The following is a 22,022-nucleotide window of genomic DNA, read 5'->3' on the forward strand; positions in this document are numbered from 1 at the left end:
CTATCATTTTATGTTGATCACAGCTTGAACCCTGGCATTGATTCTACAAGTGTGTGCAGCATTTGAAAATACACATTTTCACATCAGCTTTCTGGTGGATCCAACAGTGTCCTGTTATGTTAAAGTGTGTCTCATCTTTTCTCGATTCATATTTTCCCTAATATGTCTGGAGGTTTAAGCCTGGAGTCTGTGAAAGAAAAACCTAGAAGAATCTCATTCTTCCTTGGACTTCAAACAGATCTGGCATCACTTTAACTTACAAACACTATTTTGTTCCTGAATATTGAGTTTATCACTTTAACTTACAAACACTATTTTGTTCCTGAATATTGAGTTTTCAATTGTCAAACACTGCTGTGGAGGGGGGCGTGGTGCATCAGCTGCAGGAGAGAGGTGTGGAGAGGGCTCAGGAGAACAGCGCCAGGTGAGAGTGATTAGCACACCAGTATCTTGTTGAGCTAATCACTCTCTCCATATAACAAAGTAGCGTGCTGGACCTGGGAGATTGGAAGACGCATAAGACAAGAGAAAGGCTCACGGCTGTCGGCAGGACCGGAGATGCGCCTGCAAACGACACCGATGGAGCTGAATTGTATTGTGGGAACAAAATAAAACAAGTAAAACGTCATCACTGCTTGAGTCGTGTCTGACAATAACCCACAGTGGCATCAGAGTACGCCACAACTGCATATACGATTGACACTACTTATCAATACTGTTAAAACTGTCAAAATAAACAAAAAGAAATGCATCAATTTTCTGATTTGACTCCGCTTTGGTTAATGTTTGTTCATTCAGCTAATACTACTTGACTGAGGTAAGGGAAAGACTATAGAGTTAGCAGGAAGGAACCAATGCGTGTAAGTGTAAATGAGTGTAATTGTAAAGTTCTAACACTGCTTTCATCTCCTACAATCTTATCTGTCAGTCTTACTGTATCAGTCTTAAGATGCTTTTGGATCAGCATATCCTAAACCACTGTAAGTTGACTGCCAATGACCCCCCAAAATGATATATAATGAAAACTTGGTACCAGTAAAATTAGCCAAATTTTTCTTTTTGCATTTTTTTGTGGATGCCGTGGTCACATGTGGCTGTGGTGGCAAGTTTAAAGAAAGTTTACAAATAACCTAAATCTAACACATTGGAACATTGCAAGTCTTACAGTGGTTGTATTTGGTGCAGACCTATTGTATTAGATTACAATAAATGGTACAGGTGTTGAAGAAGAGATTGTAAATCCATCCAAAGTTTCAATTTGAATACCTCCCTTGGTTTCTTCAGAACTGCTGTACTGTTGTCAAGCTATTATAAGACATTATGTAAAGGAAGGAAACTACAACAAATGATTCTCTTCATAGGACTTTGTTAACTGTGATAATTATGACCCACAACAGCACTTAAATGTTCCTAGACATCACCCGCATTTCACCATCTATAATGACTCACCTACAGATTGCTCGCTGTCTTCTTGTTGGAACAAACTACGGGAGTGAATGGAGCTTCCTGTATTGATTGTCACTGATGCTATTGAAGGTTCAATCATTAACCCTGTCAGAGTGACAGATTGTGATGCTCTTCAGGCTTGAAGGAAGCCAACATACGCAGCGCATCAAACACCACTTTGCTCACCCTCCAAATGGTCTGTGCTTTGTGTTGATGGCAGGAATTGTGGGTCGTCACTTGTCATTGGAATACCTGCTTGAAAGATGACAGTGTCTAGCTCATTGCTCATACCTTGCGTTTCATCTACGCTGCAGTGCTCTTGTGGAGGAGAGCTTTTTCCAAGTTGAGTGGTTGTCATTTCAGTTTAGCCCTGGAAAACGATGCTCGCAGTGTAATGGAACATTGCACCTAGGTCACCAACACCCAAATGGAATATTGAAAAATGGAAGTGTCTGTGTGTTGGGTGTCATGTTGTCAGGTGACTCATTGCTTTTGGGGAAATATTAGACTCTGACGCACCAAGGAGATGGATGACGTTTCTTTGGATGGGTTGGGGGTGATGGTGGGGTATTATATCAACTTATTTGTATTCAGAATAAGAATTTCCCTGTGAAATCCATGTGAAACGGTAAAACAATTCGACGCAAATGTGTTATATGTCTTTTCAGACAGCAGTCTCCTGAAGACGATTGATGGAGCACATCTGGACTGTGTGATAAAAAACCACCCAGCGCTGGTTTCCATGATCCACCTCCTTCCAGAGAATGTCCTTGTATCTGGAAATGAGAACATTCCTGGACTTTCAGCTTCTCCAACAGGTAAACTTCACATCACTGGGAAGGTGTATGGTCAATGGATGATGCTCTTTTAAAATGTTTAACAATCTTTGACTCCCAGTTTATTAAGAAGAAGGCCTCAGTTGACAAGGATACTTTTTGTGCACATTCAGTCCCTATTCAACTGTCAAAAACAGTTCAGTTGAAGTGAACAAAGAGGTCACCTAAATTCAAGCTAGAGAAATCAAAACATGCATGGCTTAACCCAACACTTGCTGCACATTTCAGGTGTAATGTTATATAACATATTTCAGCAACTACTTACTTTCTCCAGCTGTCAAAATAACATACAGGACATTCGTCATGATACTTAATAGTGGCCTTTTCTGGAAACTTCGTTTCATCAGAAGTTGAAATGTTTGCAGTACTTACAAAGTAAGTTTCTAAGGGGGAATGTAATGAAGTCTGACAGTGCAGAGCTATAATCATTGGGAGTCAGTGGGAGGTATGGTAGCTGGCTAATCCTCTTCATGTTCTGGGGCTGTGAGCAGCAGAGACCTAAGCTGCCTTTTAAGACCACAGCCACCAGTGTGATATTCACACCGCATTCAGAACAGTCCAACTCTGCGCTCCAGAGACAAGGGCTGCAATGAAACGCTTGATGGCTACATTACTCTTGAAGAGATTACAATCACGCTGGCTATTTGCTCTTTGTTGTGTCTGAAAGGGGTGATTGTGGACTTCACAGGCCCTCCCGCTTCGTCCATTGGCTGAGATGCTTTCTTCAATAGATTCTGATTCAATTTGCGGCAAGTATCCAGATGGAAACAGTTTTTGTTAGATCGTTTGACACAAGCCCTGATATCTCCCTCTGTGGTATAAATATTCCAGTGATTGGCATTAGGCAGCTTACCACAAATCAATGGAGCAGTCATTTAGATGGAGCTGCAGTCAGTCAGAACAGTTCTAATCAAATATATTCATAATCAAAGAGTGAGCGTTGGCCACGAAAACATCTGCTGCCAAAAAAGAGGGGGTATTTCCTTATCCAGCTCATGAAAATATCTATAAGGCAGTATGACATATGACAATAAATAATTGAATGCTTAACAGAATTTATTTTCTGTACGTAAAAATCTGTTTGATGATGATGGAGCAACACTGATGATATGAGGGTGACGGTGTCAGCCATCATTAGGTGGGTGTAAATGCATTCCCTTAAACATGAAGGGAGCATATTTAAGCCAAAGTGAGGTGTTAGGTTGTAACAGTAAAGGGGGTTATTTCCTAACATTTTATGGGCTTTTTAGGTGCTGAACGGTCAAATAGCATTTGTCAGCATTTACTAAAGAACCATACAGTGGTAAAATGGAAGACAACTGCATCACTGAAATTTCTATGGATGTTAAAAGTCAGGCTATTCTTTAACTATAGGCCTTCTTCTTCCAGATACATTTACACTTGCAGTTCCAAAAATGTCTTCAACAAATATTCAAAGCTAAACAGCAGAATTATTTATTTAGTGTCACTTTATGCAGATCAGATGAACGGTGGCTGGGCTCATTTATGTCTGTAGTTTTAGTAAATACTCTGAAAAATTGAGAAATTGCAGTGATGCATAATTTTGCTACCCCTGCCAAGCTTTATTAAATATTTCACATTCCTACAGTCTTCAGTCAAGCTAGTAGCTCTCTGTGGCTGCGATGCTCATTTTAAAGAATACTCCACTAGATAAGCCTAAGTATTGGACAAAATGAAATTTTGATCTGATGATGGTGATGATGGATTAAAAGACAGAGATCAACAAAGCTCACCAAATTGCATAGTAATCCATCCAACAGTTGTCAAGACATTTGACTCACTAAATGTTGTTTTTGCTGGTGGTGCTAGAGGAAAAGTCAGGGAATCACCAGTAATTTAGAGATTTATCATCTCGGAACCATGAATGTCCGCACTCGATTTTGTGCAATTCTATCTATAGAAATTTCAGTGGATGAGTGAAGGTACATTTTGACCTGCTGGTAGTTCACGGAGGATCACAACAGCTATTGAGATTCACTATGGATATTTCGACCACATTTCAGGGCAAATAAAATAGTTATGTTAAGTAATAGTTATGTTAAGTAATAGGTTTTTTTTTTTTAGATTTGAGATATTTAAGTGATATGTAAGGTGGACTGAAACTTAAATGTACAAACAACAAAAGTGAAAGTAAAGGTTAAACATACATTGTAGAAGTATAAGGTAAGGCAGACATGGTTCAGGCAGACATATTAATAAAGTAAAACTGACTTAAAACAGGGAATGTTTCTGGAGACAATCCCCTTGGCGCTGTAACTGTAACAGAGAAATCCAGCTCACATTTTAAGATAATGCATGCACATAAGTAGAATCAGCATGGCACTGTATCAAACTGTATTTTCCACTTGATCTCTTCCTCTCATCTTTTAGGTTTCTAGACTATCTGGGATGCTTTGATACATTTTCTGTGAAAAAAAGTGGGAACTTTGCAAATGGGTCACGATAGGAATATACTGAAACATATTTCACAACTTGTTTCACAGATTTGTTTCGCTTAATGTTGGTTTTCAGTTGCTTATCCTCCACAGCAATCCCAACAGAACAGACCTGCTGCGCTGAAAAGTAACCAGAGGAAGAGAAATCCATAATATAGTCATGTAAATGTCACAGCATGGGTGATATGTTGAGGTCATGTTCGTACTGTCACCAGGAGATGCGCTGCTGAGGCCACAGATGCTCAAGATGCTGCCCTTCACCCTGAACAGACTGACCATCTCCCTGCAGCCGTCCCTGGAGAAGTTTGAGAGCCAGCTGCTGCAACTCATCAATGCTGACTGCCATAACACAGTAAGGACAGGCTTCCAGGACACACGCAGTCTTGATGGTCCATGTACACAACACGTTAAGGACAGTAGCAGAGAAAAATCAACTACAGGGTGAAAGGAAATTACACTCTACACACTTGTAAAGCAAATATGTCTTCATCTTACATCATACGTCCTTTTAAATGTATATGGTTTTGCTCACAGGAAAACAAATCACCTTATGCATAAACAATTGTGATAACATTTCATCCTTCTGTGCTAACAGTTTACAACACTCAAATAAAAGATGGCCACAATGGCCTTGACACACCTATGCCAAGATTATTTACTCTGATTTAGTCTGATGCATTGCTTTATCTCACTTTCCATTTCTTTAGTGTGTAAGCACAAGCCCTTTTACAGCTGCCACTGCAATTTAAGACACATCATCTCCCAAACTAAATGGAGCTTATCTATTCTCTTCTGTTTGCGGAAACCCAGATGGTTAACCACATTTGACAGGTGCAACTATGGACTAGCCATTATTTGTACAGTGGCCCTATCTGTTCACTTCAGCCTAAGTGAGATGAGTCTTTTGTACGGATGAGAATTGATATGACAGCACTGTCACTCTGTATTTCTTTCCTTGCACTCTTTGATACTGCTGGGCTACATCCTTAAAACGAGGGAGTGTTTAGAGTTTATTAAGTGCAGCAAATGGTAGCTGCCACTAGTGCCTCTACCTTGTAAATTATACTGTACCTAAAAAGGAATAACTGCCTAAACATTTAACTGCAGATGGCTTTGGGCTTAGGTACTTATTTTGATGGATAAGTGAACAATCTGTGTAGAAAGGTTTCTGGTTTCAAGGTTTTGCAGTTATATTGCAATAATTTATTATATTTTGAGAATGGCTTGATAATTTTGTGCTCTTGAATCTACAGAAGTAGATTTTTGCATTTGAGAATGTGCTTTTTAAAACAGAAATAACATAGAAAATGTGACCTGTGAACACACAACAGACGAATGAGATTAAATAGACATATGTAAAACATATGATGTCAATAACAAATGCCAGTCTCCAAACCATCATAGATTATTGCTTTTCATTGGCTCCTGAAGTTAACATTGGTTCAAATTAGGGATGCACTGAAATGAAAATTTTTGGCTGAAACTGAAAACCAAAAATGAGGAAACCAAGGCCGAAAACCGAAACACCGAAAGAAATGATTACGTCAATTATTAGAACCATTGCATTCATAGCTATGACTGTGTACTAACCTCACAAAAGTCAAGGCATTACAATTCAAAGAATAAATCAATTAGTATGTAGTATGAAAGTATGAAAATATTTATTTAGCACTGACATTACAACAATGCACAATGTAAATTAAAATTCAAAACAAAATGTTTAACTTGATCTATAACTGACTGGTCTGCTGAAAGATTCTAAAATTAAATATGTTCTCTCATAAAGAGGATCTTGCAGGATCTCATTGAACATATCAGACAACGAAGATGCATGCCCCACATCTGGTGCAGAGAGACGCGTCCTTTTTTCTGCGCTCCGCTCTCCTCCAGTCCTTCTCTGAGCGGGTTGTCCACATGCATCGCGGCCTGGATCATTTCTCGTGCACGCTGCTTTATTCCCACATCCAAGTAATGATCCTTATAATGCGGATTAATCACAGTCGCGATGAAGTGCAGAGGATCCGAATAGATCTCAGTGGAACATGTGTTCACAGACTCCAAGAGTGTACTTTTCATTGTTTTTACTCCGTGGTCTGTCTCAGCCTCTTTGCTTAGAAGACGCCTCAGTCTCGCAATTAACGGAATAACGTCTGCTACGATATACTGAAATACATCTACACCGCAGACATGTTGACTCTTACCCATATACTGTAACCGTGTGCTGGCTGCACTTCCTGCTTGCGTCATCACAATTCTGTTTCGGCCGTATTGTTTCGGTGGTGTAGGTCTTTCTTATTTTCGGTGCATCCCTAGTTCAAATAAAATCAATCGATTAGAAGCAGCCCTATGGAGTTTTTGTAAGCAAACAAAAGTAATGTTTACATTTGGTGTTATGCACTAAAACTACATTGTGCGTGTCCTATAGGTCTAACCAACGTGTGGAGTACATTTCCTTCTTCATAAAACATTTGCACAGCCAGTATTAGCAAGTTTTTTTTAAAAATCCAGCATTATTTACATCCGTTTCTAAAACCATGCAGTCTTCTTCCTTCTTGATTTTGCTGTGGCATTACTCTGTATCTTGGTTCCATTATCTCACTGATCAATAACGACCCATTGATCAGTACTGAAGGCAGGACTGCGCATCGTGACATACAAAACTTCTCCATAGCACTACTAGGAAAAATGAAAAAAGGAATAGCGAAGTGAAAGTGCTTTAAGAACTACTTCGAAAAGTAGTTTCAATAAAGAGGACAAAATGAGGGTGCTTGGGTTAGCAGGCCGTTTAGGTTACTTTTCTACTTCTATTACCTTTAGTATACTCTTGAGCATGCAGTGTTGATACAGCCTTTGGCCACCCTCAGACCTTTATGGGAGGGCGTTGTCCTTTCTTGATTCCAACTTTGCTTCAGAATTGCCTACACACTCTCAGGAGGAAGACAGTACTTTAGGGACCCTCAAGCCTATTTAAATGTAGTTATATTTAAATGGAGGTTTTATGGAGAATCAGCCCTCCCTGATGCTCTGTGCTGCCCTGCACCAGTGAGTGAGTCAGTCCCAGACTGCTGCCATGCCAAAGAAGCAGAAGTTTCAGTTTCTGGAAGGGCAAAAAAAGGGGGATAGGAGAAAGCAGAATTAATGCATTAATTAATTACTGGACACACAATAAAAATCCAAATTTAATGGCCATTACCAATAAGGCGCATTTATAATCCCAAAGGTAGTCCACTGCCAGCACCACCCTTAGGACAATGATTGTTAAAGCCTCTAGGGGGTGCTACTTTTTGTTACTTGGCTGGACTTTTCCTTCTGCAGTGTAAAGTACATACAATGTATTATTAGAATAAAGACCCAGTCAGTGTACATATAGGTATCAACAAAAATCTCTCAACAAGGAAGAAGGAAAACCTTATTGCCTGGATGCGTGCATAAAACATGCATAAAGTACGCCTGATTTAAACAAAAAAGCAAACAAAACAAAAGTTCAGTCCTGGTGTACAGTTCTATCCATTCAGCCATCCATATCTACTGCTTTGTTCCAAATAAACCCAAGGTTTTTCCAATATAGGTTATAGGTTAGATTTACAATTGAATTCTTTCGGTCATTACCAGAAGATCAGGACAAGGTGAGGTTTGAAATGTACATCGACTGCTAAACTGAAAGCTAAATGCAAAGGTGACATTTTCACCACAACAGTCTAGTTATTTCTATTGACATCCACAATATGATATTTAGATTGTCTAGACATTCACTTGGGCAGATAAGTGCTGATTATATGCAATACAGAAATCAATGTTTAATTAAACACAAACGATAGAAAGTTGGCAGCAACTTTGTCAACTGTGAGGTAAGTGACATGTTAGCATGAATAATTTTCTCATTTTGGCTTTCACAGTTTTTTTTCTCCTTTGTGAGATGTTATTTGAAGGTCTTCACAACCAGTCTAAGTTGCGTAGATTAGTTAAATGTTCCAGACTTTTATAACTTGAGTGGTATGACGACATTCTCATGTCTGTGAGAGGTGTTAATGTATGCAGAAGTCAGCTAGATTGCAGCTTTTAATTAAAGCGTGCTTGTGTGTATGTGTGTGTTTGTGTGTGAGTGAGAGAGAGACAGACAGAGAAAGAAAAAGAGTGTGTGTGATCTGTGTGTGACCTTTAAAAGTGTGACTCCAGCTGGATTGTCATCAAGCTGTCTCCGAAGTGATGCTGACACCTCACCCGCTAACTCAGTTTTACCATCGAGTGTGTGTGTGTGTGTGTGTGTGTGTGTGTTTGTGACATATTATGCCAGGGTGTCTGTGCTTAAATTCGTATCGAGACAGAAATTCAGTGATGAAAATGAAGAGGAATGGGGTGGTGGATGAATGTACAGTGCAGCATGAGACGAATCCTTTGTGCTGGCTGCTGGTCTGACATACGGTCTTCACATAATCTCCCCATAAGTATTGCTATTTTTAACCACACAAACTATCTAGTGTGGAGTCTCTATACAGTCCACTTATAATATATGGGATATATACAGCCAGTGCCCCAGTTGATTTGCTTTTCATGTAAACTTCTGTAACTTCTTTCATAGTTTTCATAGCAACCTTTAATGAGGACTTGGCTAATTTGAACTGTGCTCTTGAACCTTTCCAAAGACACTGACCTCAACTTAAATAACCTAGCACCATTCTTCTTCAGGGTTGCTTGAACATGTCTGTCTTCCCCAAGATTTAGAGACGCCAGGGGCTACATCACCTTAAATGACCCGTAGCAACCGTTCACCTACATCTTCAATAAAAATCACTCTTGATGAAAGGGTTTGAGATCCTGTCAGAAATTATGCAACATCTTGGCTGGTGATCAAAAGACTCGGGAGAACAGAAGATGATGAAGAGGAGGAGAGTAGCAGTCGAGGACCAATGCCATGCCGCAGGCAGAACAAAACGCCGTAGGCTGATTTAATGAATGGAGTAAGACTCTAGCAACAAAGCTCCAGGAAGTTTTCATTTGTCCTAAAAGAAGAAAACTCACTTAAAGTAGGACTGCCCCTGTGGACGCGGTTCTATAAAAAAGACAAAGGAGGTTGAACATTTCTGAAATAGGAGCCGTCTCGCACGTTGTTCTCTGAGGACACCAAGTTTGGCTGCACCTCCAAATGTTCAAGCTGAGTGCCTTCTCCTTATCATAATTAGGCCTGTAACCACTGTAACTGATGCAGTGCAAAGGAATGGAGTTTAATGCACTTGGCTCACATCAAGTATTCATGAAATGCAGGTTTTCGTAATGATTGACGATCCAATGATTAGATGAAATAGACTGCGACTGGTTATAGACCCTATAAGTCAGACAAGACAGAGAATGCACAGTTGAATGAAAAAAGTCTTCAAGTCACTGCTTTTTCCTCTGTTCCTCCTCTTTTGAAGTAATGCATTTGGAGAATCTGACCAAAACTGACAAAGTGACCTCCAGGAGACACTTAAGAACACAGTGAGACAGCATCCATCAATCACTGGTGAGATCTCAACAAAAAGTTTTGAATTACTAGGAGTCACTGACAAAGGGAGTCGTTGCATCTTTTGTCAGGGCAGATGCCATGTTTGAATGCCATACCATAAAATAAACTTCTATTAGTTGTTGGGGGATTCAGCTGTTCTCTATTGCTTGGTCCTTTTTAAAATGATATCAACAGAAGAAGATAAGATAAACTTTATTGATCCCACACAGGGAAATTAAACTGCCAGAATCAAATGGCATTAATGGACTGCATGCCATCAGGTCAACATTAATGCTGGCGCTGTAGATACAGATACAAATATTGCTCATCATGATCAGCAGTATTTATTTTGCATTATAACATCTGGAAGTTATCTTACTCCCTGAACACTCTGGCTGTTTTGTTGTATGTGTTGTATTTGTATATGTATTGTTGAACAAAGGGAGTAATGTTAATGCCTTGTCTGTATTAAGGCATTACTTGTGTGTATTTTCAGGGGACCTAATTTGCAGAGATCATCATCATCTATGTAAATTTGCTATGCTTGTTAATTGTACTGTGTAAATTCAGTTTTATGACCTTCTGTTTTAATGAGTACAGACAATCCTTATAATCCAGTATGGCAAAATTATTAATCCAAATTAACTACCATGGTTAACTTATCTAGTTCATTGGTGTTGAGAGCACAACCTTAAACTGCTCACAGTTAGCTGAACAAAGCACACAGCTAACTAAAGCATTTCTAATAAATTGGATGAATTATCAAAGACTGCTAAATGATATATGTGACATGCATTTTCTAACAAACAAAACTGAAACTTTAATCATTTTCATATGGTGCTGTCTCATTAATATGGCTTTCTGACAAAATCATAATGATTTATGACCACATTTAGATAGATATTGATTCCTAAGCATGAACTCAATACACTCAAACAGTTTTTATGCCTTGAAGTTGTTTTACTAAGGTGAACTAAAGGATACTGCTGGTGATGTTTTTATTGCCAACAAATCCCATATAAAGGCCGAAACTTACTGCTCTGTGCCACATTGTTTCTAAAAACTGTTAAAATACATCAGTGAGTACTGCACTGTGTTACATGTTCCTTTATGTTCCATTTATTTCGACTCAAATCCACATTCAACATCTTTTTGAGTTAGCTTTTTAAAAACAAAACTATATATTTGTGTTTCCAGTAGGAACAAATGGACTTGAAGTGTTACAGACAAGGTACCCTTTAAGTTAAAGTGTTGCATGTTTGTATCCTGGTGGTACGCAAATAAACTGTACGAGGATTGGGGTTTCATTTGGAGTGGACACAATGTGCTCCTGGTGCTGTAATATGTGCAGTGGATGAAAGTGGCATGAGATGTGTTATGCTTAAGGACAAGTGTTATGAAATGGAAAGGGAAATAGGAAGGCCTCAGTATAAGTGTGTGTTTGCCTTAATATTTTTGGTTGTGAATTATGGGAGTGTTTCAGCAGTAGGGCAACAGTGATTTATCGGTGGGAGCGCTGTGCAAGTTAAAATCTGTTAAGGAGTAGGGGAGTGGGAGGATGAGAGCGGCATGCTAATGATGCTGCCACTGTTTCTTGCCATGGATGACTCACCCTCAATATGGGGGAGCTAACATCCACTGTGTGGGTAGCAACACACACACACACACACACACACACACACACACACACACAAACGTGCACATGTGTAAGTCAGTGTTCTAACTCCTGTGTTGGTTGAAACATGGAAAATGACAAGTTAACAGCTAACTAGCATCTTGTCCATGATTATGTGAGAGATGTGTGACAGTCACAGAAACTCAAAAGTCTTTTGGTGCCTGTTTTCAAAGGTAAGAGAAACATGCCAGAGTTGCATAACTCACTTGGTAATTGGCTTATACAAAACTCATGTGGGACATAGTTTCACCTGCTTTCTCTCTCTCACACTCTCATACACCCCATGAGATGACAGTTGCCATCTGTAGAGTTATTATTACCTTTAACAACAGCCTACACATTCATTTCACAAAGTACTGACAAAATAACTTACTGACAAATACATGACAGCTCTTAATGATACAATATAGATCTACTTTGCAAAAGCTATGACTCACCAAAACCAGATGTTTTTAGCTTTTAATACAGCAAATCTTTATTGCGATCAGTGCTACCTTTGGAAAGTGGTGGTTATAAAAGACAAAATGAAATGGCTGCAGCTTAAAAGTGGTCAAATTTGACAAGAATTTAATTCTTATAAACACTAGCAATTCTTGAGCAGTAAATAACCACCAGTGTTCATATGCTAAGATGACGAATGTCTCATTTTTTCAATTTAACCCTTTTGTTGTGTTGATATTACTTTGACTTTTTGTGTTCCCATAGACCCCAGTCCTGTAGGTGTGAAAATACTAATAACTCCTGAATAAACCATTAATAAAACCCTAGTAATGAACAAGTATTGGAGTCATAACTTTCACGCAATTTGGGCTTGCATACAGAAGAAAGATTATGCAAGTAAAACATTGTTATTGCACCATATAAGCAAATATTTACGTGTCATAACTTATTGATCAATAAGGCACCAGAGTAATTAGACTCTATTAGACCTCTATGAACAAAAACAAGTAAACTCTGCATCTAGTACTAGATCCTATGTACACATTTACAATCTTTACAGGTCCTCACCCTAAATAAACGGTCACAGAGTTTTAAGGACTTCTTAATCTATCTGTTTTAAACTCAAGGAAGAACAGAAGGGTGAATCCGGGGTCATTTTATCATCATATATAAAGACAATAACTAAATACATTAGTTGACTTAAAGAAACCATTGCAATAAAAACATTTCTGGTTTTCATGTTACTACACTTTAAGTGTCCATTTTTTCCAACTACCAGATAAAAGCCAATTGCGCTCCGACAGGTGGAGCTTTTATCGTACTGGCAGTTGGCACCAATGTGCCCCTGCAAAACCCTGTGTCATAAAACTCTAATATTAGACAAAGCAAGCCTATCTCTGCTGGAGTGTTTCCCATTTTATTGCTAGATTAATATCCTAATAATTTCAGGTTATTATAATATTACCTCCGTTTTCTGAACATGCATGCTGTAAGTGTGCAGCTTTGTAGATTGGTATCAGACACAGAAGTGCACACTGCATACCCTCTAGATATTGTCTGTGTCTGCGATTGTGTACGCTCACACAAATAAGCAGCTATATAAGACAGGGCAAACAGATAATGAGATATAATGCGAGATAATGTGGGTAGTCAGAAATAAGAAGGAACATTATTAATTATATTGTCAAGATAAGTAAGAAAAGATGTAATTAGCATATGAGTCATAGAATCATTTAAGTTATTTTGCTGATTATATATTTCAGCTGAACTCTGTTTCAGGAGCTTGGGTCATCACTGAGCTTTCATATGAACATAAAGACAATTAACTCTCAGTGAGATGATGATGATGATGATGATGATGATGATGACACATAATAGCCATGTTATTCAGGTTTGGTCCAGACATGTGCAATTGAATCTGTGTAGACAGTCAATTTTCTGTCTTTTAAAGAATTGGTAAAGCCTATATTAGAATGGGTTTCAATGGCTTAAATCACTTGAATCATTTTTCTCGGACACTAACTAGTAGGTGCTACTTGAGACTAACTCTTAAACTCCTGCTTCGTGTTGCTGTGCCATAACAAGCAACATGCCGTCATACTTTTCGTCATCATCACCCATATTTGGTGGGGAAAGGCGCTCGATTACTCTCATCCACTGTCTATGTCTCTCTCTCTCTTCTTTGTGTCAGTATTTTGCAGTGTAAATTGCGAGCCAGACACAGATTTAGAAGCCAGAACACAAGAGGTAGGGATTGATTCACATCTTTGTTGATATTTAGATTAGCTGGGAGGGTAAGAAGCAACACATCCAACATGGCGCCAACTAGCGTTGCATATTTTCGGCTTCAAAACAGTGCTTCGGTAACCTGTGGGTGACGTCACTCAAGCTCTGTCTATTCTTTATACTGTCATTGGGTTTGCCTGATCTGAGCCTCTGATTGGCTTTGTCTTTTCAAAAGTTGGATCCGGCTCAGTTGCTGTGACACCCCTGCGGCCCGAACGGCTGCAGCCGTCAAATGGACAACCCCCACTCAAATGAATGGAAAAGCCTGTGTTTTTGCCATAGCACTGGATTCTGACTGAATGTGCCCTTAGCCCTCTCAGTGATTAAACTCTAACCAAAGTGCTTGCCGGTAGGTCATCGGTTGGTAGAATATTTTTTGTGGCCCAGCATTAATGGCCACTTCATGCAGTAATTGCTCTTGCTCTGGTGTGTAATGTTCACAAAATAAACAGGGTTTAAACTTCTTTCACACTCATAATTCTTTGTATAACTATTTCTGTTACTTATTGTCTATTCAAGCGAGTAGACACTATGAAGAGTGAGTCGTTGTCCCCAGTATTTTAACAGTTATCTCACCTTTGAATGTGGCTGTTCTGAACAGCTATTGCCGTGCTGCATTCTAGTTCTTTGTGAGTGTGCCTGTTCCTTTAGCTCTGGTGGGCTAAAAGACTTGAATATCTTTAAACGTTTGTATTCATCTTTTTGACCAAACAGTCCAAAACCCCCAAAACTCCTTGGTGTTGGATGTGTATGACAACCAATATTTTAATACTGGTAGTACGTACAGGTTTCAGAAGCCCATGTTGGGACCTCTGACCTTTTATTGATCAGTGCCACAGAGCCCTTTTCGACCATTTATGAAGTCCCTACTCTGTGATTACAGGGTCAAGACACTTTTGCTGTCTTGAGCCTCTAATGTCCCAGTTGGAGCTATTAAAGAGACCTCGCCCTCTCACTTCATCCCCTGCCCTCTCCACAAAGAAATAACCTTCAAAAACTAATTTATCCTCCTCTGAAAAATCTACACTCATTTTCCTCAAACTTACACAATAAGGCAGCTGCCGCCTGATTTCTCTTCCAACTGCTATTATTTCTAAATTCCATCTAAATTACTTCTTTCTTTCTCTGCAGTTTCATTTTATTTAAATGACAGTGCCCCTAACAAAATCAATTTCGCTCACTAATATTTCTTCCTCACTCCTGTCTCCTACTGCCTCGCCCAGTAATTGGACCGATAAATCCAGTCTAAAAGAATCTTTGTTGTTAATATTTGACAATGATGATGCCGTTTTCAGGTGTGAATCCTCAAGTGAAGAAATAATCTTCCTATTTTTTACGTCGTTTTTTACGTTACGTTTTTTTTTGTCATTTTAGTTTTGATTGAAATTCAGATGAGGGATACAAAATCAAAAAAATTACACAATGCAAAAAAACGACAACAATAAAAACAAGAAAAATATGTCAAAATATGTCTGAGTTAATACCACTGATGTGGACTGGCATCAAATGGAAACCTCCTCAGCAAACATTATGCACTTCACTCGTCAGAAATGTATTGCCTGTATTTTCTGTAGTGGTTTTCTTTCATAGATAAGATGTGTTTTTCCACCAGAGTTATCATTGACTTGCTGGTGAGCACTTTATCCCCAACACAGATTTCAAAGGAGTATGGCAATTTTTTCTTGAGATTGCAGACACATTAAAATGTGGGGTTTGCAGTTTAAGAAACATTTCTGTTGAGCCCTCAAGGCTATATTGATATAGAGTTGGTTTTTGCTTGCTCTTGATGCACCACTGGCTAAAAGCAATGAGAGTAACCATCACCAATAATAGTGATGCATGGTGGCTTCGATATAACACGAAATTGGTGGTTAAACAGAATGTTTAGTTTCCCTTTTACAACACCCTTACTGGGGTGACACTTCTAAATATGAGACAAAAAACGGCACCAAATCTTCTCTTACAACACATTGCTTTTGTTTGCTCTGTTCACAAAGCTCCTAAACAAACTGCCTCCAAAAGCTTGCAAGTTAGTCTCATTCCACCTCCCCACCTTTTTCCTTTAATGATACAAACACCACCACAGGTATGTTATCTCTGAAGGACTTCTTTTCTAACCGAGATGTCAAGCGCACACAATGATTTCTGAAGGGACCTTGTTGTTTGGTTACAGTGCCACTGAGTGGTTTTGCAGTTCTAGAAGCAAGATCTGTTGGAATATCATAACATGACATAAAAGCAGGAGACAACAAGGTTATGTGTGTGTGTGGGGGGAGAAAGATGAGACACGTGGCACCGGTGTGCTCATCACTCTTCTGTGACTCTGAAAATGGAGTATAATTTAACTTGGGGGCCATTTCATTGTTCCCTTTAAGCTTCTTAGCTCTAAAATATTCATATTTCAGGCGAGGGAGGAAGAAATCTGTGACGGCAGCAGACAGAGGCGAGAGCGAAAAAAGAGGATAGCGAGCAAGGGAGGTAGAGAGAGAGAGGGGGAAACTGACGGAGTGAGAAAAAAAGAGCAAAGAAATAAATGAAAGAGAAACTCAGAGGAGGGGAAGTGAGAAGAGGGATGCAGAGAACAGAAAGCAGCACTGTAACTGATGTTCTCTTATAAACAACTTTCTCTCCGTTTTTATTTTATTTTCGCTCTGAAACACTTCATGGCAGACCTGTCCAACAAGAGACAAAGCCATTTGCCTGTCATCTTCCCCAGCACTGGCTGCAGTGGAGGAAAAAGGCGAGAGCAGACAGTGTGGAGATGACATGATCATAATTATAATCTGGATGTCGCTAAAAGCAATTTTTACAGGTATCTTGTCATACTTGTGCTTCTTGCTGTCACTCACCAGAAGCATGATTTTTGTTGGATACGTTTATTTAAATACAATGAAATGTTTTGCTTAGAAAACTTTATTTAAACCAGCTGTATGAAACACAGCTTGGAAAAAAATATCTGAAAAAAAAATAAGATAAGCTAAGGCTTTATTTAGCAGAACATTACTATGACCAAGATTCTCGGTATACATAGTAAAATAAATACAAACACTGTGTAAATATGTACTATATGTAGTAAAATAAAATTTTAACTTAAAAAGGCTAAAATGGAAAAATATTACATCAACTACAAGTACAAAAAATGTACACAAAGGTGCATCTTTGTTGCTGTAACATAAATGTTAAAGATTACAGGCATATAAATATAAATAAACACTATATGAAGGGGTACGTCACAATTTAAGTAAAAGAATAAATAGAAGAAACAGGAGAATAGAAAACAGTGAGTTAATTTGAGATGTATGTTAATATAGTGCAGTAATAACAGAGTAGCTCTGTAGCTTGGCTCCTGACCTACATCACTGACTTTTCTTTTCTTTTTTGGCTCATTGAAGACTGTTTCTTTAGTTGGAGAAACAACCAGGCCATAGGGATGGAGATCATTTTTCTGAGTTAATTCCAAACAAAAATGGTGAACGAGATGGACCCAGTGAAATCGTTTGTCATCAATCCAAAGTGGAAGTGCTACTGAGGATTTCCCTGTATGTCCTGTATGTCCAACAGCTGATTGAGAGCTTTGTCAACCTAAGACAACCTGCATCAAAATTCATTCTCAATTCAGTACCAAATTCTTACAAAAGCACAGCTGCTATGGACTGCAGCAGGGAGGACATATTTTTGTTGGCAACAGTGGAAGCATCGCCATGCCTCTACAAAACATCATTGCATTGCCGTTAGATTTTGGATCAACGAGATAATGTCCTTCTTCTTCGACAATAAACACATCTTGTTGAGTTTTCAATTGTAAATACAATCACCAGCAGTAAAAAGCTATACAACTATAAACGGATGGTCGCATGGCTTTAGCATTACCTTCGCTAAGCTCATGTTTGGTTTAATGGTGTTAAATGTCCCTAACAACCTCTGTTGTCTCATTTAGCCACTTGTCTGCAGTGTGGTATTTACTGACATATTTGAGGTATTACAGGAATAAAAAAAAAAGAAAGTAGCAAAAAAGACCTTGTTGAAGTATTAGTAAAGGATTATTTATTCAGTAAGGTTAATTAAGTTTCTGATCTCTTTTACAGACACATTAGCCACCATCAGAAGAGAATCCACACAACGCATCGAACCTATATATGTAAATAAGTTTATGCCTGATATTAAAACCATCTCTGTGTCTATTTTCAACCCAAAAATATGTTTTCTTTTTTCCCTTTTCATTGTAACACATCACCTTAACCGTATTGTACACACACAGGGATTTGATGTGTTTTGTTTGTTTTTCGTCATTTTCTCTGGTAATTAGTAAGTATCCTGCTTGTCACTGTGCATGCACGTGTGTGCGCCTAAGTGTGATGTACGCTCCTCTGTGAGGGCACATCTTAGTCTTGGCACCCAGACGGCAAACGTTAATTGAATGGAGCCTTAGCCTGTGTGATCCAGCTGGAAGACAGTTATGTAACACTCCCAAAGCCAAATGCAAGCTGACACGATTGAAAACAAACTATACATAGAGCAATGCATTAGTGAGTCACCACGTCGTCCCATAGGTACATAAAAAGTAAACTTCCACAAAACACACCACAGTGGACCAATAGACAAGGGCTTGTGGGTATTCATTATGAAAACTTAGCATATCAACTTAGAATTTCTTCTACCTGTACCTGCTCCTGTTCTCAAAGTTGCAAGAATTCTAGTGTACCAGAATGGATCTGTCTTACCACAAAATACAGGACTTGACATGAGAGGAGAGGTTTTTACTGGAGAGGAAACAGAGAAGGGATGGAATCACTTGAGGTAACGACAACAACCCTAATCTTCCATCCCTGTCACTAAAAGAAAAATACGGTACACCGCTGAGAACGTATCAGCCATTGCTTGTAAGTAAAAGAATGAGTGACGATAACAAGAGGATGGTAGATAGTAAACAGGCAGACAGAGAGAGGGATGGAGTCCGTCAGTGCAGAGATGTAATATGAGGAGAGCAGCAGCGAGCTGCAGTGTACGTGGGCTGTACAGTAGCCAGGCAGGCTGGCCGGCTGCTCCCGCTTCTGCTGTTGCTGATTTAAAAAAAAAAAAAAAACCCAAAGCTGAATTGATATGCTAATTTGATTGAGAAGGTGTGGGTGGATATGGAGAAGGTTTTAAGCAGCGAGAGGGACAGAAAGAGAGAATGACAAGAAAAAAGAGGGAGTGTGGGAGTGAGAGATGTGAGGGAGAGAAGGCAAAGATTGAAATGAAACAAATGGAAAGGAGTAGGACGAGAGTCGAGCTCAGCGTGGCACTGTACTGTAGGGTTGGAGAGTTTACAGTCAATCGCTGAGCAATTGTTAGTCAGATGTGAATTATTAGTGGCGGCAGCTACAGGGTGGCAGTACAGTCTCCACCAGCACCTGTTGACGCAGGGACTTGTTTTTTAAACATTTGTTAATTAGCACATACATTAGATTATGAAAAAGGAAATAACTATGGTGTCCATAAAATATCACGTACATAATCTTTTCTATAAGTTAAATTTAAATTCATTACAAATTGGCTGTTATTTACCCTTATCTGCCCTTAAATGGGTGGTGTCATAGCTAATTGTAACCCCCTCTGCATTAGCATTGAGGAGAAGTTTTGTATTTGACAGTCTTTACTTGCTACAAACTTGCTACATTAGGTTTGACTGTGGACCAAAAGAAATCAAACTTTGCTTAATAGAGACTGAAGACAGTCTCCAAGCCTTTGTCGGTAAAACTGTGTAGAGAAAAAAAAAGAGGTAAAAGGAGGAGGAAAATGGGGGTGACGAGAAATGTTTCTGGCAATCTGTGTTTGCGGCTGCACCGTACAACCATCTACCTTGCATTTAGAAATCCCTGACGATTGGTAGGTGGGGAGATCTCTGTCGCGAGACTATGTGATACCCATTCCTCATACATATATTTATTATTACTGATAGACACAATACCCAATAACTATAGAAATAGACTAAGTTGGAATAAACCAATTTTATCTTTTAAAGACTGTGAAAAACCTTAGATATTCAATTTGACATTGTATATTATTGAGTGTACGGGTCCATCTCTTTTATATCGCTCATAAGCCTTGTTGTGTGTACTATCATAATTAAAATCATTATGATGGTAAACACATCAAGGTCACAACTAAACAGGAAGTGTTTTGGACTTGTGTGTGGACCTTTGTGATCCACAAGGTGTTTATTTTGTCAGAGGGACTGAGTGAAGTGTCACTTTTTAATTCCTAGTGTCCTTGTCCATGTAATTGCCTCAGAAGAGAGTCACAGAGGATTTGCCATCATCCTTATTGTTTGTAACCCAACAGATTATGTTTTCTTCATGGAATAACTTTGAGATCTCCTGCTCACTATTAGACAAACAGACTACTAAAGATATATACAGAATAGAAACATATTATAAATATATTTGTCCACATGATCTAAAGCCAAATCTACTAATCTTTTGTCATTTTGCATCAATTCATAACTCCATTGCTCTTTTCACTCATTCTCAGAAACAGCCAGGACCAGAGGGTACACAGAGAACGGTTGCCATCCAGGAAAGGAGGCTTCATGTCGGGGTTCATAATGGCTGGTGTTTCCTTGACAAGCCCCAAGTGGTGGTGCTGGAGCCCCTAGCCTCAGGGGCCAAAGGAACACTCACCAAGGACAGGTGAGCAGAGGAAACACCATATCCATATATCCTCAGTGGAGCTGTTACTGTTGGCTAGAGAAAATAGTGGAGCATAAATCTGTTGTCAGACAAAATCCACAGATGTGCAAAAATATTTCCAGGAGTGCTTATATTTATGATATTTCATCATCTTCTTCCGGTGCTGGTCCTGTTGCTGATAGGTAAGTGATTGAAAGTTTATCCTGTGAAGTCAGCACAAACTGTATTTTGGAAAAAATCTAAGTTAGTGTAAATTTCATTGTATAATATTTGGTAGATGTCTGGAAAAAGTGAAACATGCAGACTTGTATCTTATCCTTCGCTGGTGTCCATTTGCTTCCTGCTTTCCGAGATCTGCAGTATCTGTTTGGCACAATGTGCCTTCCTTCTCATGCGTAGTGGGCACAAGAGCAATTATTTTATACACTTGTGTCATTTTTTCCTCTTTTTGTCATATGAGAGGACAGCAAACACATTCTAATTTGCTGCCATGTGGCTGGCGATTGCTGAATATATGCTTCATTTATGCCACACGTAGACGTAGACACACATGCAAACCTACAGGCGGATGACAAATTAAAGAAAAAACCTGAGTAAGTGAGTAACCCATGGTGTTTTTTAGAAAAATGTGAGAGACAGCACTCTCTAACAGAGCAAATGAGGGGATATCTTTTAGGAGGATGGTGTTCATTCCTCCAGTTTAGTTCAAAGACTTGCATTGTCTAAGCAAAAAGCTGGGGGGGTGGGGTAAACAATCAGTATCAGTAGCACATATAACTTACATCTACAAAGCCACAAAGTACACTGATTTAATGATGATTGTTTTTGTACTTCTGCTATTAATTTGCAAAACAGTACACCATTATATCACTGGATGAAACTTGATGTAACCATGTGGCCTCAGCATGCCCACTTCAAGTCCTGATCGGTTGTGCCTGGACCAACTGATTTCTGTACATTAAATTCCACCCAATCGAAAGGAAGTATGACAAGTGACAGTCGAATAGACAGAATATTAAAAAAAACTAAAAAACATAATGATGCAGGTTAACAGACACTTACACACAGTTTAATTTTAAATATAATATTTTAGGAACAAATGTAAGTAGTCCATTGAACTTGCTCAAAGAACAAATACTGGATGCTTAATTGAGTCTTGCATGTCCTCTCCTAACCCCAGCCTCATAATGTACACACTATTTTATGCCACACAAGCTTACGGGCTCGTAA

At 39.0% G+C, this 22,022-nt stretch overlaps 1 protein-coding gene across 3 annotated transcripts in view; it reads left to right on the forward strand.

Moving 5' to 3' along the window:
• Positions 1-22,022, forward strand: part of nphp4 (nephronophthisis 4) — a 149,906-nt gene that overhangs the window by 34,651 nt on the left and 93,233 nt on the right. For all 3 annotated transcript variants that reach the window (XM_027288781.1, XM_027288783.1, XM_027288782.1), the window contains exons 5-7: positions 2,115-2,264; positions 4,954-5,090; positions 20,635-20,792. In XM_027288781.1, the coding sequence (XP_027144582.1) occupies positions 2,115-2,264; positions 4,954-5,090; positions 20,635-20,792 (445 nt within the window). The remainder of the gene's footprint in view (positions 1-2,114; positions 2,265-4,953; positions 5,091-20,634; positions 20,793-22,022) is intronic.

The sequence above is a fragment of the Larimichthys crocea genome, chromosome XV, assembly GCF_000972845.2.
Source record: "Larimichthys crocea isolate SSNF chromosome XV, L_crocea_2.0, whole genome shotgun sequence".
NCBI classification, from domain to species: Eukaryota; Metazoa; Chordata; class Actinopteri; family Sciaenidae; genus Larimichthys; species Larimichthys crocea.